We start from the raw sequence: 22,278 nt of genomic DNA, 5'->3' as shown, positions 1-22,278 counted from the left end.
CATATTTGCTTTGTAAATGGGGTTAACAATACCCATAGCGGGGACATCAAGAGGCTTACATAGGAGCTAAATGTTGAAAGCTAGACCAGGGAAGTGACAAAGTCCGCATCTCGCTGCAGGCTGTCATCCCTGGAGGAAGAGGAAGGGGACCAGGGCGCTGGGGGCCAAGTCCTTCGGGATGACCCAGGTGGGAGGAAACCTCAGAAACGGAAATGGGGAAATTGAAAGCACCGGAGACAAACTGCCTGGCTCACTATTTTTTTTTTTAATTTAATAAAGTTTAATTTTTCAAAACGTGCAGCTGATGGGACCTGTTGTTCAAGCATCTTCGCCATCACCTGGGGCATCGAGGCTTTTGGTGTTTCTGGTGTCAATTACCTGGGCTCTGTGCTGTGACACTAGTGGAATAAGCCCTTTAGCAAGGAGCTGAGGGCTGCCCTGGCCAGGAACCCAGGATCTTCAGTCTCAGAGGCAACAGCTGGGCACGCGCTGCTTTGTCAAGCAGGACTAGGAGCTGAGCTCGTCCTGCACTTTGCCTCGGGACCACCCCGATCTGTTCTGGGTCTTTGTCTTTCTTGGCCGACTTTCCAGCATCGTCCTCCTGCTTGTCCTTGGGCAGCACCGCGAAACTCGCAGAGCAGCTGCTACCCCCGCCCCCTTGCTGAGACGCGCTCACCGTCTTCCATAAGGACGTCGAGGCTCCTCGCAACCCTAATCAGGGTGTTCCTTTCACTCGCTGAGAAACTCCCAGAAAAACGCGAAAAGCCCGCTGGGACCCAGCTTCCCCCAATCATCTCCCACGGTAACCCGCAGGGGGCGTGGTCTGTGGGCCGGTCCCGCCTTCTTCCTCTCCAACCCGAGCCGCAATTGGCCGGAGGCGCAGGGGGGCGGGGCCCGGGGCTCCGCCACCGCCGGGGCCGTCGCCATCTTAGGTTGTGCGGGGAGCCGGGAGGGCCTGAGCGCGTCCGCGTTCCCGGCGGTTCCGCGGGTCGCAGTCCCGGGCCCACGTCCGTCCGAGTGTCAGGTTGGAGCCGGGCAGCGTCCCCGGGGGTAGCGGCGGCGGGGGCAGGATGAGCGCGGAGGCGGCGGACCGGGAGGCGGCCACCTCCAGCCGGCCCTGCACCCCGCCGCAGACCTGCTGGTTCGAGTTCTTGTTGGAGGAGTCGCTGTTGGAGAAACATCTCCGCAAGCCCTGCCCGGGTGAGCGCGGCGCCGGCGGCCCGAGGGGAGCGGGGCGCGGCCACCGGGCTGCCCGGCGGGCTTCCCGGCCCCCGAAGCCATGGGCAGCCCGGGCCCCTCGCTGCGCAGGAGGCGTCCGGGTGCGGGGCAGGCTCTTCGGTCCCCGTGTCCCGGTCCTGGTACCGCACGGTGGTCCCCGGAGATGGCTGCCTGGCGGGGGCTGGCTTCCCGCAGAACCCCGGCCGTGTGATCAGTGGTGGGGGCATTTGGGGGGAAAGAAACGGCTCCGGGGGAATCCTGACGCCCGCGATGCCGTCGGTGCTCACTGACTGTGTTGTTCCTGGACGAGAGGGTTTCTGCCGAGTCTTAACTGTGCATGGCAAAGCGGGGCCGCACCTCGCAGTGGGCACGTCCTGGAGGACAGGGAAGGCCGTGCGGCTGCAGGTGGCTGTTGTTGAGGGTGACAGTGATGGGCGTCCCCGGCCGCGGGCTGTACGGGGAAGAAGGCGGTTTCCAGGCCTCCCTGGGACGGCCCTGGGGTGGGAAGGCACCTCCTGGGGCAGGGTTTTGCTGGTCAGGCGGGGATCCAGATGTGGTTCGGGCAGCCGAAGAGACTGGCTTTAACCGCTGGAAAACTACTGCGGGAGGAGTGAGCGTGCTCTCCTCGGTCATGTTACCGCCTGCGTTGTATTCCTTTGAACTCGGCTGCTCTTGACAAGCGTTTGTGAAGGGCCTTCTGGGGGTCAGGCTCTGTGCTTAATGCCTCAGCGGTCATCTCATTGAGCTCGTTCCTCATCATCAGCCTGTGAGGTAAGGGGTGTTATCTCCGCTGGGCAGGTGTAGGGAGGTAGTTGATGCAAGTGCGACCAATTAAGTTTTGAAACGGTCATGCTGGTGGTTTCATCCCGTTCCTCCAGTGGACATTGGTTATTTGCTGGGCCGGAAATCTGTGGCCTTGCTCTTCTTACCTGCCACGCGCTTTCTTCTGCATGTGAATACTCCTCTTTAAAAAAAAATAAAAATAAAAATAAATAGCCGAAACCGGTTTGGCTCAGTGGATAGAGCGTCGGCCTGCGGTCTGAAGGGTCCCAGGTTCGATTCCGGTCAAGGGCATGTACCTGGGTTGCGGGCACATCCCCAGTGGGGGGCGTGCAGGAGGCAGCTGATCGATGTTTCTCTCTCATCGATGTTTCTAACTCTCTCTCTCTCTCCCTTCCTCTCTGTAAAAAATCAATAAAATATATTAAAATATATATGTATATATAAAATTGACACAGTTCAATTTAATAAATATACATGTACATGTATATATATATATATTTAATTGATTTGAGAGAGGAAGGGAGAGGGAGAGAGAGAGAAACATTAATGATGAGAGAATCATTGATTGGCTGCCTCCTGAACGCCCCCGAATGGGGATGGAGCCCAGGACTGGAATTGAGCCCGGGACCCTTCCGTCTGCAGGCCGACCCTCTGTCCACTGAGCCAAACCGGCTAGGGCTGGACACTCGTGTTTATCCCTTCCTCTTTACTCCTCTTCCTGACCTTCCCCCGTTTCCCAGGTATATCGTATCCTTCGTCATTACAACTACACAGCTGCTTGGGTTCCTTTTGTTGCCGTAAACCAAAACGCTAAATCCCTTTGCATCTTCTAATGACAACTGAATTTTAAGAGTTTGTTTTCTTTTCCATCCTAGATCCTGCACCTGTTCAACTTATAGTTCAGTTTTTGGAACAGGCTTCCAAACCTTCAGTTAATGAACAAAACCAAGTTCAGCCTCCACCGGATAACAAGAGAAATCGCATTTTAAAGCTACTTGCTCTGAAAGTGGCTGCACATTTGAAGTGGGACTTGGACATATTGGAGAAAAGGTATGCGAGATTCAAGTGAAGTTTATTTCTTTGGTGGCTCCAAAGCTGGGAGAGTCTGGCCAGGCCGAGGACGTCAGATGTGTTTGTCCTCCCAGCCTTTAACCCTCACCCGAAGGCCCTCAATAAAATGGAGGGATCCAAAAATATTTAAAAATGAGTAAAAAGGAAGAAATTTATTTTGAAGTACTATTTAGATAGCTTGGTTTATTTTTATATATGCTTTTATAATGTCAGCCTTTAAAATGAAAGTTATTTTTCTGTATATTCTTGATAAAATATGCAAGTATTTTTTAAGAAAGTATTTGAGTGTTAGATGAATTTAAATCACCTTTTAGAATAAAAACTTTATTAATATCAAGGCAGTTAATGGTGATAATGATTTGATGTGGTGACTAAAAAAATTCTCACTTAAACAGTTTTAAGTGTTTCAATTTACTTTTACATATCTGAAGGAAATGGATAAAAATTAATGCTATAACCCTGGCTGGTGTGGCTCAGTGGGTTGGAGCATCAGCCCATACCCGGAAAGGTTGTGGGTTTGACTTCCTGTCATACCTAGGTCGGGGGAGCATATGAGAGGCAACTGATCGATGCTTCTCTCTGATGTCTCTCTCTCTCTCTCTCTCTCACTCTCTCTCTCTCTCACTCTCTCTCTCTCTCTCTCTCTTTCTCTCCCCCACCTTCTCCCCTCTCCTCACCTCCCGTTCTTCCTCTCTTCCCCTTTTCCTCTTCCAATACCCCTCTCTGAAAATCAATAAACATATCCTCGGGTGAAGATTAAAAAAAATAATAATGCTATGTTACCTAATATTATGAATTATTTGCTATTGAATAATAATTCAGTTAATTTCACTGGTCACAAATCAATATCTATCTCCCAAAATTTCTTATTAGGATCAGTGTTTATTTGTTTACAAATAAATACTTTCAAACTATGCTTAGAAAATGATTTAAAAATATTTGTATTGATTTTTAGAAAGAGAGGTGGAGAGAGAGAGAGAGAGAAACCTCGTTGGCTGCCTCCTGCACACCCCTCCAGGAATGGAGCCTGAAACCCGGGCATGTGCCCTGACTTGGAATCGAACAAGCAGCCTTTCAGTGTACAGGATGACCACCAACGGAGCCACACCGGCCAGGGTGAAAATGGTTTATTTTTATCCTCTTCTCACAATTTAAATAGAAATACCTTATAGAAAATTTGAAAAAATTCAGAAAATAGGAAATAATAGGAGCGGAGAAAAGTATTTTTAATATTTTTTTTGTTTTTTTGCTTTATTTTTAAACAAAGTGTGATCATACCCTATATACTGTTTTGATTTCTTTTTCCCCCATATAACAGAATGTCATGAACGTTTTCTCATTTTATGTGTATTTTGAAGATAATTTCATTGTATAATTTATTAACTTTTCCTTCATTGACAGTCATTTTGTTTTCTAGTTTTTCATTTTTATAAATCACAAAGCCTTAAATATCTTTGTCCTTAAATCTTATCTGAATTTTTAGTTACATTCATAGTTTAGATTATTAAATTGGTGGATTAGGTAGTATAAACATTTTTGTTACTGTTGTTGTTCATCCTCACCCTAGGATATTTTTTTCCATTGAATTTTAGAGAGAGTGGAAGGAGGGAGGGAGTGGAAGAGAGAGAGAGAGAGAAACATTGATGTGAAGTAGACACATGGATTGGTTGCCTCTCATACCTGCCTGGATTGGGGCCAGGGATTGGACCTGCAACCCAGGCACGTGCCTTTGACCGGAATTGAACCAGAGACCCTTTGGTGTGAGGGCCAACGCTCCAACCACGCAGCCACATTGGCCACAGCTAGTGTAAACATTTTTAAGGCACAAGTTGCCAGATTGCATTCCAGGAGAGTTGTATGAATTTTTAACTCTCATTAGTAGTGTTTAAATATTTTTTCCCACCACCCATTCTCTAGCATTACATATTAAAAAATTTTTTAAATATATTTTTATTAATTTGAGAGAGAGAGAGAGAGAGATAGAAAAATCAATGATGAGAGAGAATCATCTATTGGCTGCCTCCTGCACTCCCCACACTGGGGATTGAGCCTGCAATCCCGGCCTGTGCCTTGACTAGGAATCAAACTGTGACTTCCTGGTTCATAGATCGACGCTCAGCCACTGAGTCATGCCGGCTGGGCAACATATTAAAATTTAAAAAATTCTTTAATCTGAAACCTAGCTATTAATAGACTAAAGAGGGATAGCAACAAATAGCAATGTGTACAAAAAGTGTGGTGTTTATGGTATAGTTGGAAAATTGAACATCCATTGGCTCTTTGGTGATAAGCAATTGAAAAATTTTTAGATGTGAAATTAATACTATAAATATGTTAAGAGTTACTTTATGGGAGCACTATTCTGAAATACTTAGGGAAGAAATAATTTAATATTGGAAATTTGCTTCACAATAAATGGGAAGGAGGGAAGAGGGTAAGAGTAGAGATGAAACAAGATGGGCCATCAGTTGATAATTGCTGAACTGAATGATAGGGCATGGGGACTCGTTATACTATTCTGTCTACTTTTGTATGTTTAAATTGTTTTCAAAAAACAAAATTTTCAAATCTTAAAATTGGATATTTTCATATAAGTTGAGACAAATTAATAAGATGGCCCTGTAGATTTAGTCCTTTTAACAGTGTAATTCTTTTCAGTGAAGATACTCAATTGTATATTTCGTGCTTCTTATGCAGCCAACATGCAGACATGTACCTTTTGCTTCTTCCTTTTCAGTTTGTCTGTTCCAGTATTGAACATGCTGCTGAATGAACTGCTGTGCGTCAGCAAAGTTCCTCCCGGGACCAAGCATGTAGACATGGATCTGGCCACTTTACCTCCAACCACTGCCATGGCTATCCTTCTCTACAATAGATGGTAAAAAAAAAATAATTTTTTTTGAGAGTACGTTTATTAAAGCTGGGGACAGTGAAACAAGAAGGGGCTTAGGATAGAAGAAGCAACAGGCGAGAGCCTGTGCAGGATGGCTTTGTCTCTTTAAAAATGTTAGAGGAAAGAAATGAAACTGGGCAGGGCTGCTTTGGCTTGCTGAGAAGTCAGAAAAGGGGGCCTTGGAGACAGGGTCTGGGGTAAACCCGGGTCGAGCTGCTGCTGCCCATGGCTCCCTTGGTTTCAAGCCTTAAAGTTCAGGAGATGCATGCCTCTGGGGGAAAAGAAGGGGAAGGGAAAGGTGCAGGTGTGCTCCCGGGATGGAGAGCATAATGGTAACTTTTCTTACAAACCTGACATGTGGTGGGCAGCCTCCGTTTAATTTCACTCTAGCTTCCAGGTGTGTGCAATTAAGGGTTCCTTATACTTCATAGCTCTCCCGGAGGATCTTGGGAAGTGAGTTTAATGGAAAAATCTTGTGACTGCATAGATGGAAAGCATTCTGATTTTTAAAAATTGTGGATGATTTAGAAAGTTTTTATGTCAGTTCACACTCCCGGTAATTTATAATATGAATCTTCTAAGGAATACTTGAAAAATAATTGAAGTGACATTTATAAGGTATTAAATTTTCTTTTTCCTGTGTTTTCTTCAGGGCAATTAGGACAATCGTTCAAAGTAGTTTTCCTGTCAAACAGGCAAAACCTGGACCTCCTCAATTAAGTGTGTAAGTTGGCAGATATAACCCTTACCTGGCACTTTTTTCATATGATCCTTACTTGGAAATTTTTTCATCAGATTAAAAAAAAAATTGCAAATCTTTAATAACCTCTACATAAGTGAGAGAGCGAAAATTGGAGGGCAAGAGGCCTTCCCAGAAGCTGAAGTTGGAGGAGTTAGAGAATCATGGAGTGTTCTGCGGATTTAGCATAGAGAGCTCTGAAAGAGAAGGGGAGTGCTTTGTGAATTGTGCCTTTCATCTTAATAAGTATTAGCTGACCTTCAAAATACTATGATTTTTTTCACTTAATTAAATTTACATGAAGATATATTTGTTTCTATGGGGGGAACTGTTTTAATATATGTAAATATTATTTTAGAGTACAAAAGTTACTATAAAAGTTTGATCATATCTGGAATTTTAAGCCTAATTCTTAAATCCCAGGTGGCAGCTTATTAAAATTTGGAGCTAGAGAGCATAGATTCTAACTTGAAATAAATAAGCTTTTGCTGCCAGTAAGTTTTATTCTTTAATTGAGGTATGTGTTTTTTTTAATGTGAAGCATATGAGAAAATAATGGTAAAAGAATATTTTAATTCAATTTCTGTTTTTTTAAGCATGAAAAGAAATAGCATGAAAACATTTTTATTAAAATACTAGGGGCCCGGTGCACGAAATTCGTGCACTGGGTGTGTGTGTGTGGGGGGAGTGTCCCTCAGCCCAGCCTGCCCCCTCTCACATACTGGGAGCCCTCAGGCGTTGACCCCCATCACCCTCCAATCGCAGGATCGGCCCCTTGAGCAGGCCTGAGGCCTCTGGCCTAGGCGTCTGGCCCGGGCAGCGGGGACCCGCAGCTGCAGCGGCCCCGCGATCGTGGGCTTCGCTTTAGGCCCAGGCAAGGGGCCCCTAGCTCCCGGGACTGCCAGCTTCGACCGTGCCCAGCTCCCATCGCTGGCTCCACACCTACTTCCTGCTATCACTGGCCAGGGTGGAAAAGGCACCTGATTCTCTGATCATGGCTGGGGGTCAGGGCAAAGGCGGCCCCAGGGCCGCCTTTGCCCTGCCCCCCAGCTCTTAGCTCCCCCCTGGGTTTCCGATCACTGTCAGTGGCAGGGGGCTTCTTCCTGCTTTCCCTTTCACCTCCCTGCATTGTGCCTACATATGCAAATTAACCGCCATCTTGTTGGCAGTTAACTGCCAATCTTAGTTGGCAGTTAATTTGCATATAGCCCTGATTAGCCAATGAAAAGGGTATCGTCGTACGCCAATTACCATTTTTCTCTTTTATTAGTGTTGATAATCTTGTTTTCAAAGATGATGCTTTTAAGTTTTGAATTTTCAGTCCTTCGAGTAACATTTGATACTCTGCAATTATTTCTCTTTTAGTATGAATCAGATGCAACAGGAGAAAGAGCTCACAGAAAATATTTTGAAAGTGGTGAGTGTTGGCATCAGTTATACTTTAACATTCTGGGACACATTTAGAGCATATTTAGATGCTTCTCCTAACCTTAGGTATGTGAGAGTTGGCAAGGTCTAGTCTAGGTGCAGTGACATGTAGGTTTTCACTGTTTGAACACCGTTTGCTAATATGGTAACTTGTACAGATTTTCATTGTTAATTGATAGAGTGCTTTACTACCATTCTGTTGTCAAATATTTCATAATACTTTAGCAGATATGATATCTTTATTACTCTAAAAATTTCACAATAAACATTATATTTTTAAGTTACCTTTGTAGTTAAAAAATACAGCAGATTTTTTTTAATTGATCTAGTAATATAAAAGTAGAAATGTGGGAGTTGCCATAATTTAAAAATGAGCCCTAATTCTGTATTTAGCACCTAAAAATTTTTTTTTTAATTTTAAGGTAACTATTTCAACAAATTTAATTGCATTCCTATTGTGTTAAAAAGTTTTTTTAATAGCTTAGTACACTAAGCTACTAAGTATCCTGTAAATGTATTTTGATTAATATAGTCCATTGCTGCCATTTTTGTATTTTAATAATTTGTTTATTGAATTCTTGTAGCTAAAAGAACAAGCTTCTGATTCTATTTTGGTACTAGAGGCAGCCCTTAAGTTGAACAAGGATCTTTATGTCCATACAATGAGAACATTAGATTTATTGGCCATGGAGCCAGGCATGGTAAATGGAGAAACCGAGAGTTCTACAGCTGGATTGAAAATCAAAACCGAGGAGATGCAGTGTCAGGTATTTATTTCAGTATTTAATTAGTGCATGTCAAATTTTTGGAAATCTTATGAGACCATTCCAGTATTATTTTGTTGTTGTTAATCCTCACCCAAGGATATTTTTCCATTGATTTTTTAGAGAGAGTGGAAGGGATGGGGAGAGGCAGAGAAAAAGAAACATCGTTGTGAGAGGGACGTATTGCTTGGTTGGCTCCTGCATGTGCTGCAACCAGGGACTAAGGCTGAGTATTGAGCCTGCAACCGAGGTACCAGCATTTAACCTGGCACCCTTTAGTCTGCTGGCTGATGCTCTATGTGTTGAGCCAAACTGGCTAGGGCTTTTGAAAATATGTATATTTTTATTGATTTTAGAGAGAGGAAAGGAGAGGGAGAAAGAGAAACATCGATGGGAGACAATCACCAGTTGGCTGACTCCTGCACGCCTCTTACTGGGGATTGAGCCTGCAACGTGGGCATTTGACCTGATCGAGGATCGAACCGTGACCTTCTCGTTCATAGGTTGATGTTCAACCACTGAGCCACTTTGGCTGGGCAATCATGTTAGACTTAAAGAAAAAGAAAAAAGTAGGCCTTATTTACTTATATTGTTATTTTTAACATACTTTTATTGATTTTAGAGAGAGAGGAAGGGAGAGAAACATCAGTGTGAGAAAGAAACATTGATTGGGTGACTCCTGCGCCCCCACTGGGGACTGAGCCCGCAACCTGGATATGTGCTCTGACCGGAAATCGAACCCTGACCTCCTGGTTGATTGGTCGATGCTCAACCACTGACCACACCAGTGGGGCCCCCTCCTCACACTTTTGGAGTGATTCCCCAGTATCTCTTCCCCTCTTCTATTTTAGAAGAACTCTCTACCATCTGAGACTTGGTGGGACGAGGCAGAGCTTGCTTCTAGTAATAGAGCTGAAAATTACAAAAAACGAGCTTTCTCTAGCCTTACCTGCTTGGGGGCAAGAATGTCACACAGACACATACATTTAGTTTAGGCTGCATCACGAGCTAGCAAGTCCGTGAAGTGGGGATGATAGAGAATCCATTGTGATGATGAGTAGCAGCAACAGTGATAGTAAAATCTAGTTTGCAGGGTCAGTACTAGAACGGGCGTATGTAGCTCCTGCTTTCAGGGTTTCTAGCACTGGTGGCTGAGGCTGATAGGAGCTGTGGAGTCTAGTGTTGAGGTGGCTGCTGCAATGGTCTCTCATTAGACCAGTGTGGTTCTTGTCCTGACTGCGTGCCTCCCTTGCCCCTTTGTTTTTCAAGCCTGTTTCTTTGACCTTACCAATAATTCTGTAGGCCACCTGAAATCTTACTGGTAAATCTATTTTCTGCTTCGTCAGAGTTGGTTTCTGTTGCTTGTAATGAAGGTCATTCACTTCTCGTTGAAATGTTTTTTTCTTATGGATGTACCTGTATTTTGCTGAGATAAAAATAATTTTGGATTTTGTCAACTTTTAAGTACATGAAAAATTACTAAGCAAATTGGTGTTCATTACCATTTTAGGTGTGTTATGATTTGGGTGCAGCATACTTCCAGCAAGGCTCTACAAATTCAGCTGTCTATGAAAATGCCAGAGAAAAATTTTTTAGAACCAAAGAACTAATTGCAGAGGTAAATACGGTCATACCAGGCACATAATATTCACTCCTTTACAATATTGTACATTTTTTGGCTTTAATATTTTTGATAAACGGTAAGTGTTTATTGTAGTAGTAACTCTGCCAAATTCAAAAAAATACTGAAAACAGTTGTTGAAAATCTATACCACTACTGCCTGGAAATAACCCCTGTTGTCATTTTAACTCCTTCTGGTTTTTATTCTTTCTGTATGTATTTATATAGTTAAGCTTATTCTGTATATACTACTTTGTGTCTTGCTTAAATCTTGAATAGACATTTAAAATGTATTCTATTCTGTGATTTGCTTCATTTCCCTGATGTTAGGGCATTTAAGTTGTTTACTGGTTTTATTTATTACAAAGCAGCAATTTTATATCTCCAAGCATAAGTTTTTCTTTGGATTTTAGTTGCTTTCAAGTTAAATTCTTGCAGGTAGTAATTGCCACTTCAGTGGTTACTTACTTATTTGTCCCAATCCTCACGCGAGGACATGCTTAGGGAGAGGAGACGGGAGAGGGAGAAGGAGAGAGAGAAACAATCTCTGATTGGTTGCCTTCTGTAAGAACCCAAACCTGGGTATGTGCCCTCACTGGGAATCAAACTGACAACCGTTTAGTGCACAGAAGGACACTCAACCAACTGAGCCACTCTGGGCCCACTATTTTTTATAGGCTGTAAACCAACTTGTTTTGCCAGGTACCTTTCTCTAAGAGTACTCTGATCAGCAGTGATGTTTCTTTTTTAAATTGCTAATTTGGTGAGTGAAATATAGTATCTTTAAAAATTTTGTGTTTTCTTAGTTCTTAATAAGGATACACTTTTTCAAGTGTTTATCATTTGCATTTTTCTTTTTATGGTTCAGACAACTGAAATTTGAAGTGTATAACTGTTTTTGTATGCCTGGTGCCTAGAAAATGTCCCACTTCAGTCTCCTTTCCTCACCAGAGAAAACAAATTTAAATTCTCCAGAGATCTATGTTAATTCTAATCTGACTTAATGGGAATCCCCATTTTACTTTGCCTGGGGTACTCATCAAATTTCTAATTTTATGGCATTTAGGGAGAGTAATTTAAAGCTTTAAATTAAAAAAAAATGTCTTTAAAACAATTTTTCTGTTTTGGTAGAAGCATTCCTGTTCTTTCTAGTTGAGTGAAGATTGAGCTTTCTCTGTTCTCCCCTGTAAACTTCTGCCAAGTATTATGTATTTTTAAATATTTTAAGTTTCTAACGTTTACTCTGTTAATCAAATTCTTGTCATACCTACTTAGAGTGATAATGTTTACCTGTATGTTCGCCTGAAAACTCTAAACCAGGAGTCAGCAAACTTTTTTGTAAAGAGCCACATAGTAGATATTTTAGCTTTTGTGCACCTTACATAGTATTTGTTGCATATTCTCATTTGTTGTTTTTTTTCCCTTTAAGACCTAAAGAATTATTCTTAGCTCAAGGGTTCTACAAAAATAGGCTGCAGGCTAGATTTGGCCCATGAGCAATCATTTTTCTGACCCCTGTTCTAAACTTTTAACCTGTATATTTTTTATGTTTCCTCCAGCCCCGAATTTTTCTTTAACATTTTCTTGTATTGTTCAGATGCACTAAGTGGGTGTTAGACTATTGTTTCTGTTACATTGATGGATAATGATATATACCTCTTACTTTACAGATAGGTTCATTATCTCTTCATTGTACCATAGATGAGAAGCGGCTAGCTGGCTATTGTCAAGCATGTGATGTTCTCGTACCTTCTTCTGATATTACATCTCAACAGTTAACTCCATATAGTCAAGTCCATATTTGTTTGAGATCTGGCAATTATCAGGTAAGTCTTATGATGGAGTTGCATTAGTGTAGTTGAAAAATTTTGGAAGCTAGATAGAACTGAATTTGAATCCTGGCACTATCATTTAGTATTTGTCTGATTTGTGGCAAATCAGACTGTGAGATTGGCCTATAAAAATAGCAGTAGTAATTATCCAATTTCATAGGCTTCTTGTGAGAATTAAGTGAGAAGTTACTGCTTATAAACTCTGAGGCAAAGCACTATATAGATGCTGACTATTATTGATACGGTCCTTTCTTGAAGTTACACAGCTTGCCCATTTTAAGTGAATTCTGTAAGAAACTTTATATGCAGGACTTTTAACTTTTAAAATTATAGGTAGAGAACTTTTTGTGCAGGGGTCCTCAAACTACAGCCCGCAGGCCACATGCAAATACAAAAATTGTATTTGTTCCCGTTTTGTTTTTTTGCTTCAAAATAAGATATGTGCAGTATGCATAGGAATTTGTTCATAGTTTTTTTTTTAAGTATAGTCCGGCCCTCCAACGGTCTGAGGGACAGTGAACTGGCCCCCTGTTTAAAAACTTTGAGGACCCCTGTTTTAGTGTTACGTAGCCTAAAGTTTTTTTTAAATTTTCAATTACAGTTGACATTCAGTATTGTATTCATTTCAGCTGTACAGCACAGTGATTACACATTTATATAACCTACAAAGTGATTCCCCCAATAAATCATGCACACACTTGACACCATGTATAGTTATTAGAATATTATTGAGTGTACTAGGGGCCCGGCGCACGAAATTCGTGCACTGGGTGTGTGTGTGGGGGGAGTGTCCCTCAGCCCAGCCTGCCCCCTCTCACATACTGGGAGCCCTCAGGCGTTGACCCCCATCACCCTCCAATCGCAGAATCGGCCCCTTGCCCAGGCCTGACGCCTCTGGCTGAGGCGTCCAGCCCGGGGAGCGGGGACCCACAGCTGCAGCGGCCCCGCGATCGTGGGCTTCGCTTTAGGCCCAGGCAAGGGACCCCTAGCTCCTGGGACTGCCAGCTTCGACCGTGCCCAGCTCCCATCGCTGGCTCCACCCCTACTTCCTGCTATCACTGGCCATGGCAGAAAAGGCACCTGATTCTCCAATCATGGCTGGGGGTCAGGGCAAAGGCGGCCCCGCCTTTGCCCTGCCCCCCAGCTCTTAGCTCCCCCCTGGGTTTCTGATCACTGTCAGTGGCAGGGGGCTTCTTCCTGCTTTCCCTTTCACCTCCCTGCATTGTGCCTACATATGCAAATTAACCGCCATCTTGTTGGCAGTTAACTGCCAATCTTAGTTGGCAGTTAATTTGCATATAGCCCTGATTAGCCAATGAAAAGGGTAGCTCGTACGCCAATTACCATTTTTCTCTTTTATTAGTGTTGATTCCTTAAAGCTGTACTTTCCATCCCATAACTATTTTATAACTGTCTGTCTGTATGTTTTAATCCCTTCTCCTTTGTCACCCAAGCCCCTCCCATCTGGCTACCATTTGTATGCCTGTTGTCTAGAAAATGTCTCACCAGAGGAAAGCAGACCGAAGTGTTCTCTGTATCTATGAGTTTGCTTCTGTCTTGCTCGTTTATTTATTTTGTTTTTTAGATGCCATATATAAGTGAAATCATATGGTATTTGTCTTTCTCTGACTTATTTCATTTAGCAAATACCCTCTATATGGAGACTAAAGTTTTGGGTCTGATTTGAAAGTATAACCTTGTAGCCTAGCCTTACTATAGCCACTGCAAATACTAAGACTGGAGGAGAAAGTGAGCGGCAGTTTGGGTAGTTTTGGATGGTACGTTGCAGAACCCACTTTGCCAATGAGCCTGGTCAGTATTTTAATTTTACTCATACAAAGGGCTTAGAGTAGTCGGTTGAGATTTTTTATTGCTCCCCTCCCCCTGCCCTTCCCCCTGTGGGTATATATATTTAGTTTTGTAATGAAAAGCACTGGGAATTAGAATTTGTACTTTAAAATCTTCTTTTGGAAAGCCTTTATTCTAGAAGGTGAACAGTGCCTTCATGTTGTTTAATTCAAAACAGGAATCATGAAATGAAATAGCTATGGCATACCTTTAGTTTTGTGTCTCCAAATGTGCTTTAGTCCAATTTTTTAGTTCACTCTTCTCAACCAGAATTATTTCCCTCCCCCCAGAAAATAGAAGAAAAGAGGGGCTAATACTTTCTTCCCCTCCCTCTGGCCCTTTTAAAAAAAAGTTCTGCTTTAACCTAGGGAAGAAAATTAAACTTTCTTGAGGATGAATTATAGATGCAGATGCATTTATTAAAGACTGGAGGTCTTTCAATTGTATATCCCTAGTAAGGCTTATGGATGGTTACTTATGGTTAAGATAGAGAATCTTTAAGAAGCTTCCTGTGCAAATTAAGACCTTAGAAATATTACTCATAGGTAGGTACAAGTTACTGTGAATATAACAAAGTGCCAAAATGTGTAAATCAGAAAGCAGTATAATTGGGTAGCTAGGAAGGGGAAATTGTGATTTTGTTGTAACTGAAATTGACCACTTTATCACTCTAGTTAGAGATCATACTTCGCCTTCTACTACTTGAATAGGATTCTCTGTATGAACTATCTCGTGTTTGTTTTGTGCTGATCAACAACTGTAACAAATGTGTCTTCTCACCTTGGGAAGGGCTATTTTGTCCTGTGTAACCCTCCCTTGCTCATGCTTGACTGTGGAGGTGAAACAGCGGTTGCCCTATAGTTTTGAAACCACTTTTGTCAGTACTTTTGGGATAACAGTTGAACAGCGTTAACTGTTTCTAAAATCTTCCCCATCTCCTCACACTGTCATCCCTTCTTTTTCTCCTCTTCCATTGCTTGATAAAGAGCCGAAAAAGTCTGTATGTAATAATGTGGATATTTTCTGTAATTCACTAACTAATTGTAAACCACTTAAATTTATTAGGATAGTATTTTGGCAGGTTTTTTCCCCAGCTGAATTATTTTAATTATTATTTTAAAAAGTTTGTTGTATTAATTTGTGTTTAAAGTGAATGAGAAGAATTTTTTAAAACTTCTGATAATGTAGCGGCACTACCTCTTACTAATGGATTCTTCTCTCACCTCTCATTTTTGGTCCATGATCTTTAATTTAAAAACCATGAGGGAGGGAGCATCTGAGATCTTATTCCCCGGCAAGTGTTGTCAATTGGCTCAAATATCTCTTACACAAATTTTCATTCATAAAGAAGTGTAACATTTTGTGATTTTTCCTCAATGTGTATTTTTACTATAGAAAGACTTATTTTAAAATTTATTTTTAAATTTAATATTTTTTGGGGAAAGGCTTTATTTGGGGGGGGGGCATGGGAGACTTTAAAAGTAAAGAAACTTTGCCATGATTTTTGAAATGGATGCAATTTTATGTCTATGTTCTAGGAGGTAATAAAGGTTTTCATTGAAGATAACTTAACCTTCAGTTTACCTGTCCAGTTCCGACAGTCAGTACTGAGAGAACTCTTTCAGAAAGCTCAACAGAGGTAAGTAAGTAAATCAAAGAATTACTTTTTGATTTTTGAATAAAAGAGCAAGTGTGCATTTCAGGTTTATCTGAAACACACCTCCAAATTACCTATAAGTCTGTGACAATACTTTCACTTTTGTTAGAGTATAGAAATTAACATAGTCAGAGGAACTTAAATGTTCTATTAAAAAGTGCTTGGGAAAAAAGATTATACAAAGCAGAATTCGATTCTGTTACCTAATTTGTAACTAAATTGTCCCTTAATAAACTCAAAACTTTTCTGTTATGCTTTCCCCCCTGACGTGGGTATTTACTAGTGTGCCTGCATATCCTAAAATCTTAATCTCTCAAGAATAAATGGCTCGTTCTTGTGAATTTAGTTTTGTAATATATACCTTTTTTCATTTAAAAAAATATTAGTGCATCTACTTTTGTATTCTACAGAAATGAAGCTCTAGATGAAATCTGTTTTAAAGTCTGTGCCTGTAACACAGTCCGTGATATATTGGAAGGTAGAGCAATTAGTGTTCAATTTAACCAGCTATTTCTTAGACCTAATAAAGAGAAAATAGACTTTCTCCTTGAGGTAAGACATTATTTCCCCTTTTAACTTACAGTTTTGCTTTAAGACCAGTGATGTCTTAGTTGCCAAATCCAGTGCCCTCTTTTCTGTCTTCATCTGACCTGATAATTGATACTACTGACAGACGACACTATTACCTTCCTTCTTTCCTATTTCTCCTACATTATTGGATTTTCCTGGGTCCTTCATTGGCTTCTATTTTACTCTCCCTTTAGTGTTTTGTTTTGCAAAAGTTTTGTCCTTGGCTCTTTCATCTTCTCAGGTCATTTTTTATTCTCATCCAAAGTGTCAGTCACCTTTTCTATCACCTGTTTACTGAAAACTCTCAAATCACACCATTAACTTCCTCTCATGTCAGTTCTAGAGTCTGTGCTTCTACGGGATCTTTCAGCCTCTTTGTTTTATTGGTTTAATGTAATAGACATTGAGAGAAGTACATAAAGCATAAGTAACACCACTTAGTTCCAAAGTGCAACATTACCAACACTGTAAAAGTCCTTCTTATGCTCTTTCCAAATCCTCTCTGCCTCTCTTTGAGGAAATCGCTGTCCTGCCTTCGATGATAATCCTTTCCTTCCTTTTCTTCATAGTTGTATCACCTTTATATGCACCCTTAAAGAATATTGTTTAATTTTCCTGTTTTGAGCTTTTATATAAATGAAATCATATAAAATGTATTCACTTTCTTTTACTAAACATTTGTTTGTGAGATTTTTTTTTTCCAAGTTGTTTAATGCAGATACAGGTTTTTGTTGTTCTTTTAATCCTCACTTGATAATTTTTCCATTGATTTTTTTTTTTTTGAGAGAGAGAGTGGATGGGAGGGATGGGGGTCGGGGGGAGAGAAACATCGAGTGTGTGAAAGGATTGCCTCCTGCATGCACCCCACTCTCCTGCATGTGCCCCGAATGGGGCCAAGATAGCCACCCTGCAACTGAGGTACATAATTTTTAAAAAAATATATTTTATTGATTTTTTACAGAGAGGAAGGGAGAGAGAATTAGAAACATTGATGAGAGATAAACATCGATCAGCTGCCTCCTGCACACCCCCCACTGGGGATGTGCCCACAACCAAGGTACATGCCCTTGACCGGAATCGAACCTGGGACCTTTCAGTCCGCAGGCCGACGCTCTATCCACTGAGCCAAACCAGTCATGGCATATAATATCAAAGTTTTTTTGCCACCAGTATGCATGAGAATTCTCATTGGTCAGCATCTTGGGATTTTTTGATTTGCCTGTCAGATCATTGTATAATGGTATCTCACTGAGTTTTAAATTTCCATTCCCCTCTAAGGAATTTACCAGCTTTTCATTTACTTTTTGCTCACATAGATTTCGTCTTTTGAAGTATCTTTTTCAGTGCTCGCTTCGGCAGCACATATACTAAAATTGAAGTATCTTTTTCAAGTGGTATGCCTTATTTTTCTATTGGATTTTATTTTTTTTGCAGACATTTTGGGTGGTTCTTTATAGCCTTTGTCTTTTACCATTTTTATATATTTCAGGTATCTTCTTTGAGTTTGACTTCTCTTTTAACTTTCTTTTTATTGTTTTAAAAGCTCTTAATTTTAATATAAAGTTTATAAAGGTTTCATGATTGCTGTGTCTTATTTAAGAAAGCTTTTCCTATCCTATAGTCATGAAGATAGTCTCATAGTTTATTTTCTAAAAGCTTATAGCATACCCTTCCTTTCACATTTGGGTCTTTAATCCATCTATAATTGATATATTTGGTGTCATGTGAAGTAGGGGGTCCAGTATCTTTTTTTTCTCTCCTTATATGACTGTTGGTTTATTCCTGTGCCATTTACTGAATGGTCCATTTTTTTTCTTCCAATTCCCAATGCTGCGTTTATAGAACTCCCACGTGTGTATGGCCTGTTTCTGGGCTCTATTCTGTACCACTTTCCTGTTTGCCTATACATATCTCAGTATTCCTATGTCTTGATATCTAAAGCACAAATGTTGTTTTGCAAAGTTGTTTTGGCATGCTTGTCCTTTGCATTTTGTTGTAAATAGTAGATTCAGATTGTCAAGTTTTACAAATAAGCCTGATGGATTTTTCTTTGGAGTTAGCTTACATTTAAAAACCAAGAATTAGTAATTTTTATAATATTGAGTATTCAAATCCATGAACTAGTGTATCTTTTGATTTATTAAAAGGCTTAAGAAATTTTTTAAAATATGTTTTTTATTGATTTAAGAGAGAGGTATGGAGAGGGAGGGAGGGATAGAAACATCAATGATAAGAGAGAATCATTGATCAGCTTAGGCATTTTTTACATGTCCTTCGGAGCTTTTTAATTTTTCCATAGAGGTCTTTTTTGTTTTTTCAAATATGCATTTAAAAGTAGTTTATGAATTGGTACAGTGCTAGAGTTGTATAATGATTTTGTTTCCAACTACTTTGCTAGACTCTTAAAAAATTCTCTTAGCCCTAGCTGATTTGGCTCAGTGGATAGAGCATTGGCCTGCGGACTGAAGGGTCCCGGGTTCCATTCCGGCCAAGGGCACATGTCTGGGTTGTGGGCTCATCCCCAGTAGGGGGCGTGCAGGAAGCAGCCAATCAGTGATTCTCATCATTGATGTTTCTATCTCTCTCCTTTCCCTTCCTCTCTGAAATCAATAAGGAAATATATTTTTTTAAAAGTTCTATTAATTTATCTGTGAGTTTTTCTGAACAGTCTCATTTGTAAATAACGCATTTTGTTTTTCCCCTCTTCTAACCTTTTCATTTTTATTTCTTTTTAATTGTTCTTACTGCGCTGCCTGTGACTAGTACAGTGTTCAGTATAAGGGGCTCCTGTGCGCTTCCCGGTCTCATTCTCAGTTCCGAGGAAAAGCTTGCACTGTTTCCCCATGTGGAATGAAGATAATTTTGTTTTTCCTGTAGCTCTTCCTTACGTGATTAAGGACGTTTTCATCTATCCTTAGTTCACTAAGGGCTCTTTTTAAAAAATGATGAATGATTTTTAGATTTTATCAAATGTTTTCTCTATGTCTATTACAATCTTGTAATTTTATTTTTCTCTTCTATTAATGTGGTGAAGTATATTAATTGTTAAATTATCTTTGGAACAACCAATTAGGTCATGATTTTTCAAAATCTTAATTGACATGATTAGCATAACTGCTACAGGTGTATGTCGTGATTTTTAAAAAATATATACTGCTTGATTTGGTTGGCTAATATTTTAAGATTGTTATACATTTTTGTGCAAGACTGATGCACTTGCTTTTTTTTGGTCTTGCTTTTGATTTTGGTTTCATTGTCATGCTTACCTTATAAATACACTAGAGACCTGGTGCACGAATTTGTGCATGGGTGGGGTCCCTTGGCCTGGCCAGCAATTGGGGCTGATTGGGGCCAGCTGGCCAGGGGGATGGACCGTGGGAGGCTGGCTATGGGAGCACATTGATCACCAGGGGGCAGCTCTTGCATTGAGTGTCTTCCCCCTGGTGGTCAATGCGCATCATAGTGATGGGTCGATCAGTCATTCAGTCACTTAGACTTTTATATGTAGAGATTGGAAAAGTTAGTGTAAAAATGAACTCATTGCTTCTTTTGATGTTTGCTAGAATTTCAGAAATGAAGTATTTGGGACTAGAGACTTTTTTTGTGAGAAGATTTTTGGCTAATCCAGCAGTCCATTATATCAATGATTGTAGAGCTATTCTTCCTTAATAGTTTTAAGAAGTTATTTTCTAAGAATTTGTCTATATCATCTAAATTTTTGTGTTAGTATTAAAGTTTTTATTATGTTTATAATGTTATAACATTTTTAGATATGTTCCTTCTTGTTTTTAATGAGGCTTTTAAAAAAATTGAGGTGAATTCACGAAACGTATATTACTTACCAGAAGTTAACAAATCTTCCCTAAATTGTTCCATGAAACATGTACAATGCCTCTCTAAATGTGAATAAATAATCTGATATAGAAAGACATTCGTGTTACTTATCATAAGATCTTACATATGACAGCAAATTTAATATTAGTTTTAATATATATATATTTTTTGTTAATCCTCATCTGAGGATATTTTTCCATTGATTCTTCGAGATAGTAGAAGGGAGGGAGAGAGACACAGAGATAGAGAAACATCAATGTGAGAGAGATACATCGATTGGTTGCCTCCTACACGTGCCCTGACCAGGCCTGGGGATCAAGCTTGCACCCAAGGTACATGCCCTTGACCGAAATTAAACCCAGGATCCTTCAGTCTGCAGGCTGATGCTCAACCACTGAGCCACACCGGCCAGGCCACTTAGTGTTTTCATCGTTCATTCATGTGGTAGCATGTGTCAGCACTTTAATCCAGCAGTCGCCAACCTTTCAGACCTCACGGACCACCAGTTGGCGACCTCTGCTGTAAACATTTTAATGGTTGAATAATATTCCATTGAATAGGTATACTATTTAATGTCTCATTTGTGTGTCCATTCATTTGGGTATGCTATCCATTATACATTTGTGTCTCTTCAGTTGATGCACTTCTTCAGAGTTGTTTCCACTTTTTGCTGTTATGAACAGTGCAGCTACAAACATTTTATATCTTATTAGAGAATATTAGATAGTTTCTTGAGGTTAGGGACTTTTATACTAATTATGTTCTATTTTGGCTTATAAATAATATATGGGAGGAATCCTAATGAATAATCTCAGAATAATATTAGAATATTCATAGATAATATTTTTATAACTGGTTTCTGTAATTCTTTATTTTTATAATTTTCTAAATCTTGGTTAATTTTTTTAAGCATTAGTTTTATAGCTATTAGTTTAGCTATTACTGATACTTCTTTGCAACTAAGATGAATCTTCTCTTGCTTTTCTGACAGTAGCTACTGGTTCTTATAGTTTATCACTACATATAATTGGTAACAATTTATAAATTATGGGAGAACTTTATACCGTGCTAAATAGACTATTCTTAATATCTGCAGTTATTGAAATGATTAGATTTTACTCCTCCCCATTGTGGATTTTAATTTTTTGATATCATCTTTTAACCAAATTTATGATTGACATATGGCTGAAAAAGGAAAATTCAGTTGTTTTCAAATTGTAGCTTTTCATACCAGTGTATATTTTTTAAAGCCCATACTCAAATGAAAATACTCAAACTTCTAGGTATGTTCAAGATCAATAAACTTAGAAAAACCTTCAGATTCTTTGAAAGGAAACATGGCTTCTTTTCTAAAGTAAGTACCTTTCTTTTTTTCTTTTCCTTAACTTTGAACTTAGTCCTGTGAGAAAAGAACCTTTTATTACTTTTTGTATTTGAACTGCATATCTTATAAACAGGCAGTAACTGATATTTGAGAACCAGATATGGCTGAGATTAGTGCAGCCCCACAGAACTTATGATTGTATAGTTACTCTTATATTGTCATTGATATCACAATTTTAAATAAGGACCAAAGTGAAATTTTAAAATCTATTTCAAAATATTGTTAATGCAGTTTATGAAATGGTGATTTGTTAAATGGTTTCTTAACAAAAATTGGTTAATATTGTTTTTCCCAAACTAAATCATGTCCTTTTTTGTTATAATATTTCTTACTGATGTAGGAATGTGTGTCTGGGTTTGGAAGATCTGCAGTATGTTTTCATGATTTCTTCACATGAGCTTTTCATTACATTGTTGAAAGATGAAGAACGAAAGCTACTTGTTGATCAGATGAGGAAGAGATCCCCTAGAGTAAACCTGTGCATTAAACCTATGACTTCATTTTATGACATCCCAGGTGAGCTCTCCAGTCTGCTAGCTAATGTTGGCACATTTTGCCCCTCAGTGTATTTGAGGATGCCCTCTTAATTGTTTTAATTTGCCCTTATGTTGGTAATTAATAGAAATCTACCTGTCT

The 22,278-nt window shown here is 40.0% G+C and overlaps 1 protein-coding gene across 3 annotated transcripts in view; it reads left to right on the top strand.

Moving 5' to 3' along the window:
* Nucleotides 1-899: 899 nt before the first annotated feature.
* The window catches only part of INTS8 (integrator complex subunit 8), a 44,674-nt gene continuing 23,295 nt past the window's right edge, over nucleotides 900-22,278 (top strand). Inside the window, exons 1-12 of one of the 3 annotated variants that reach the window (XM_059672194.1) lie at nucleotides 900-1,200; nucleotides 2,877-3,051; nucleotides 5,810-5,950; nucleotides 6,618-6,689; nucleotides 8,070-8,121; nucleotides 8,717-8,899; nucleotides 10,407-10,514; nucleotides 12,188-12,343; nucleotides 15,736-15,836; nucleotides 16,265-16,406; nucleotides 21,542-21,612; nucleotides 21,983-22,158. In XM_059672194.1, the coding sequence (XP_059528177.1) occupies nucleotides 1,071-1,200; nucleotides 2,877-3,051; nucleotides 5,810-5,950; nucleotides 6,618-6,689; nucleotides 8,070-8,121; nucleotides 8,717-8,899; nucleotides 10,407-10,514; nucleotides 12,188-12,343; nucleotides 15,736-15,836; nucleotides 16,265-16,406; nucleotides 21,542-21,612; nucleotides 21,983-22,158 (1,507 nt within the window). In that variant the 5' untranslated portion in view covers nucleotides 900-1,070. The remainder of the gene's footprint in view (nucleotides 1,201-2,876; nucleotides 3,052-5,809; nucleotides 5,951-6,617; nucleotides 6,690-8,069; nucleotides 8,122-8,716; nucleotides 8,900-10,406; nucleotides 10,515-12,187; nucleotides 12,344-15,735; nucleotides 15,837-16,264; nucleotides 16,407-21,541; nucleotides 21,613-21,982; nucleotides 22,159-22,278) is intronic. The other 2 variants (XM_059672191.1, XM_059672192.1) reach the window with 2 other exon arrangements.

This window comes from Myotis daubentonii, chromosome 17, assembly GCF_963259705.1.
Source record: "Myotis daubentonii chromosome 17, mMyoDau2.1, whole genome shotgun sequence".
NCBI classification, from domain to species: domain Eukaryota; kingdom Metazoa; phylum Chordata; class Mammalia; order Chiroptera; family Vespertilionidae; genus Myotis; species Myotis daubentonii.
This window is presented reverse-complemented; position numbering and strand designations above follow the sequence as displayed.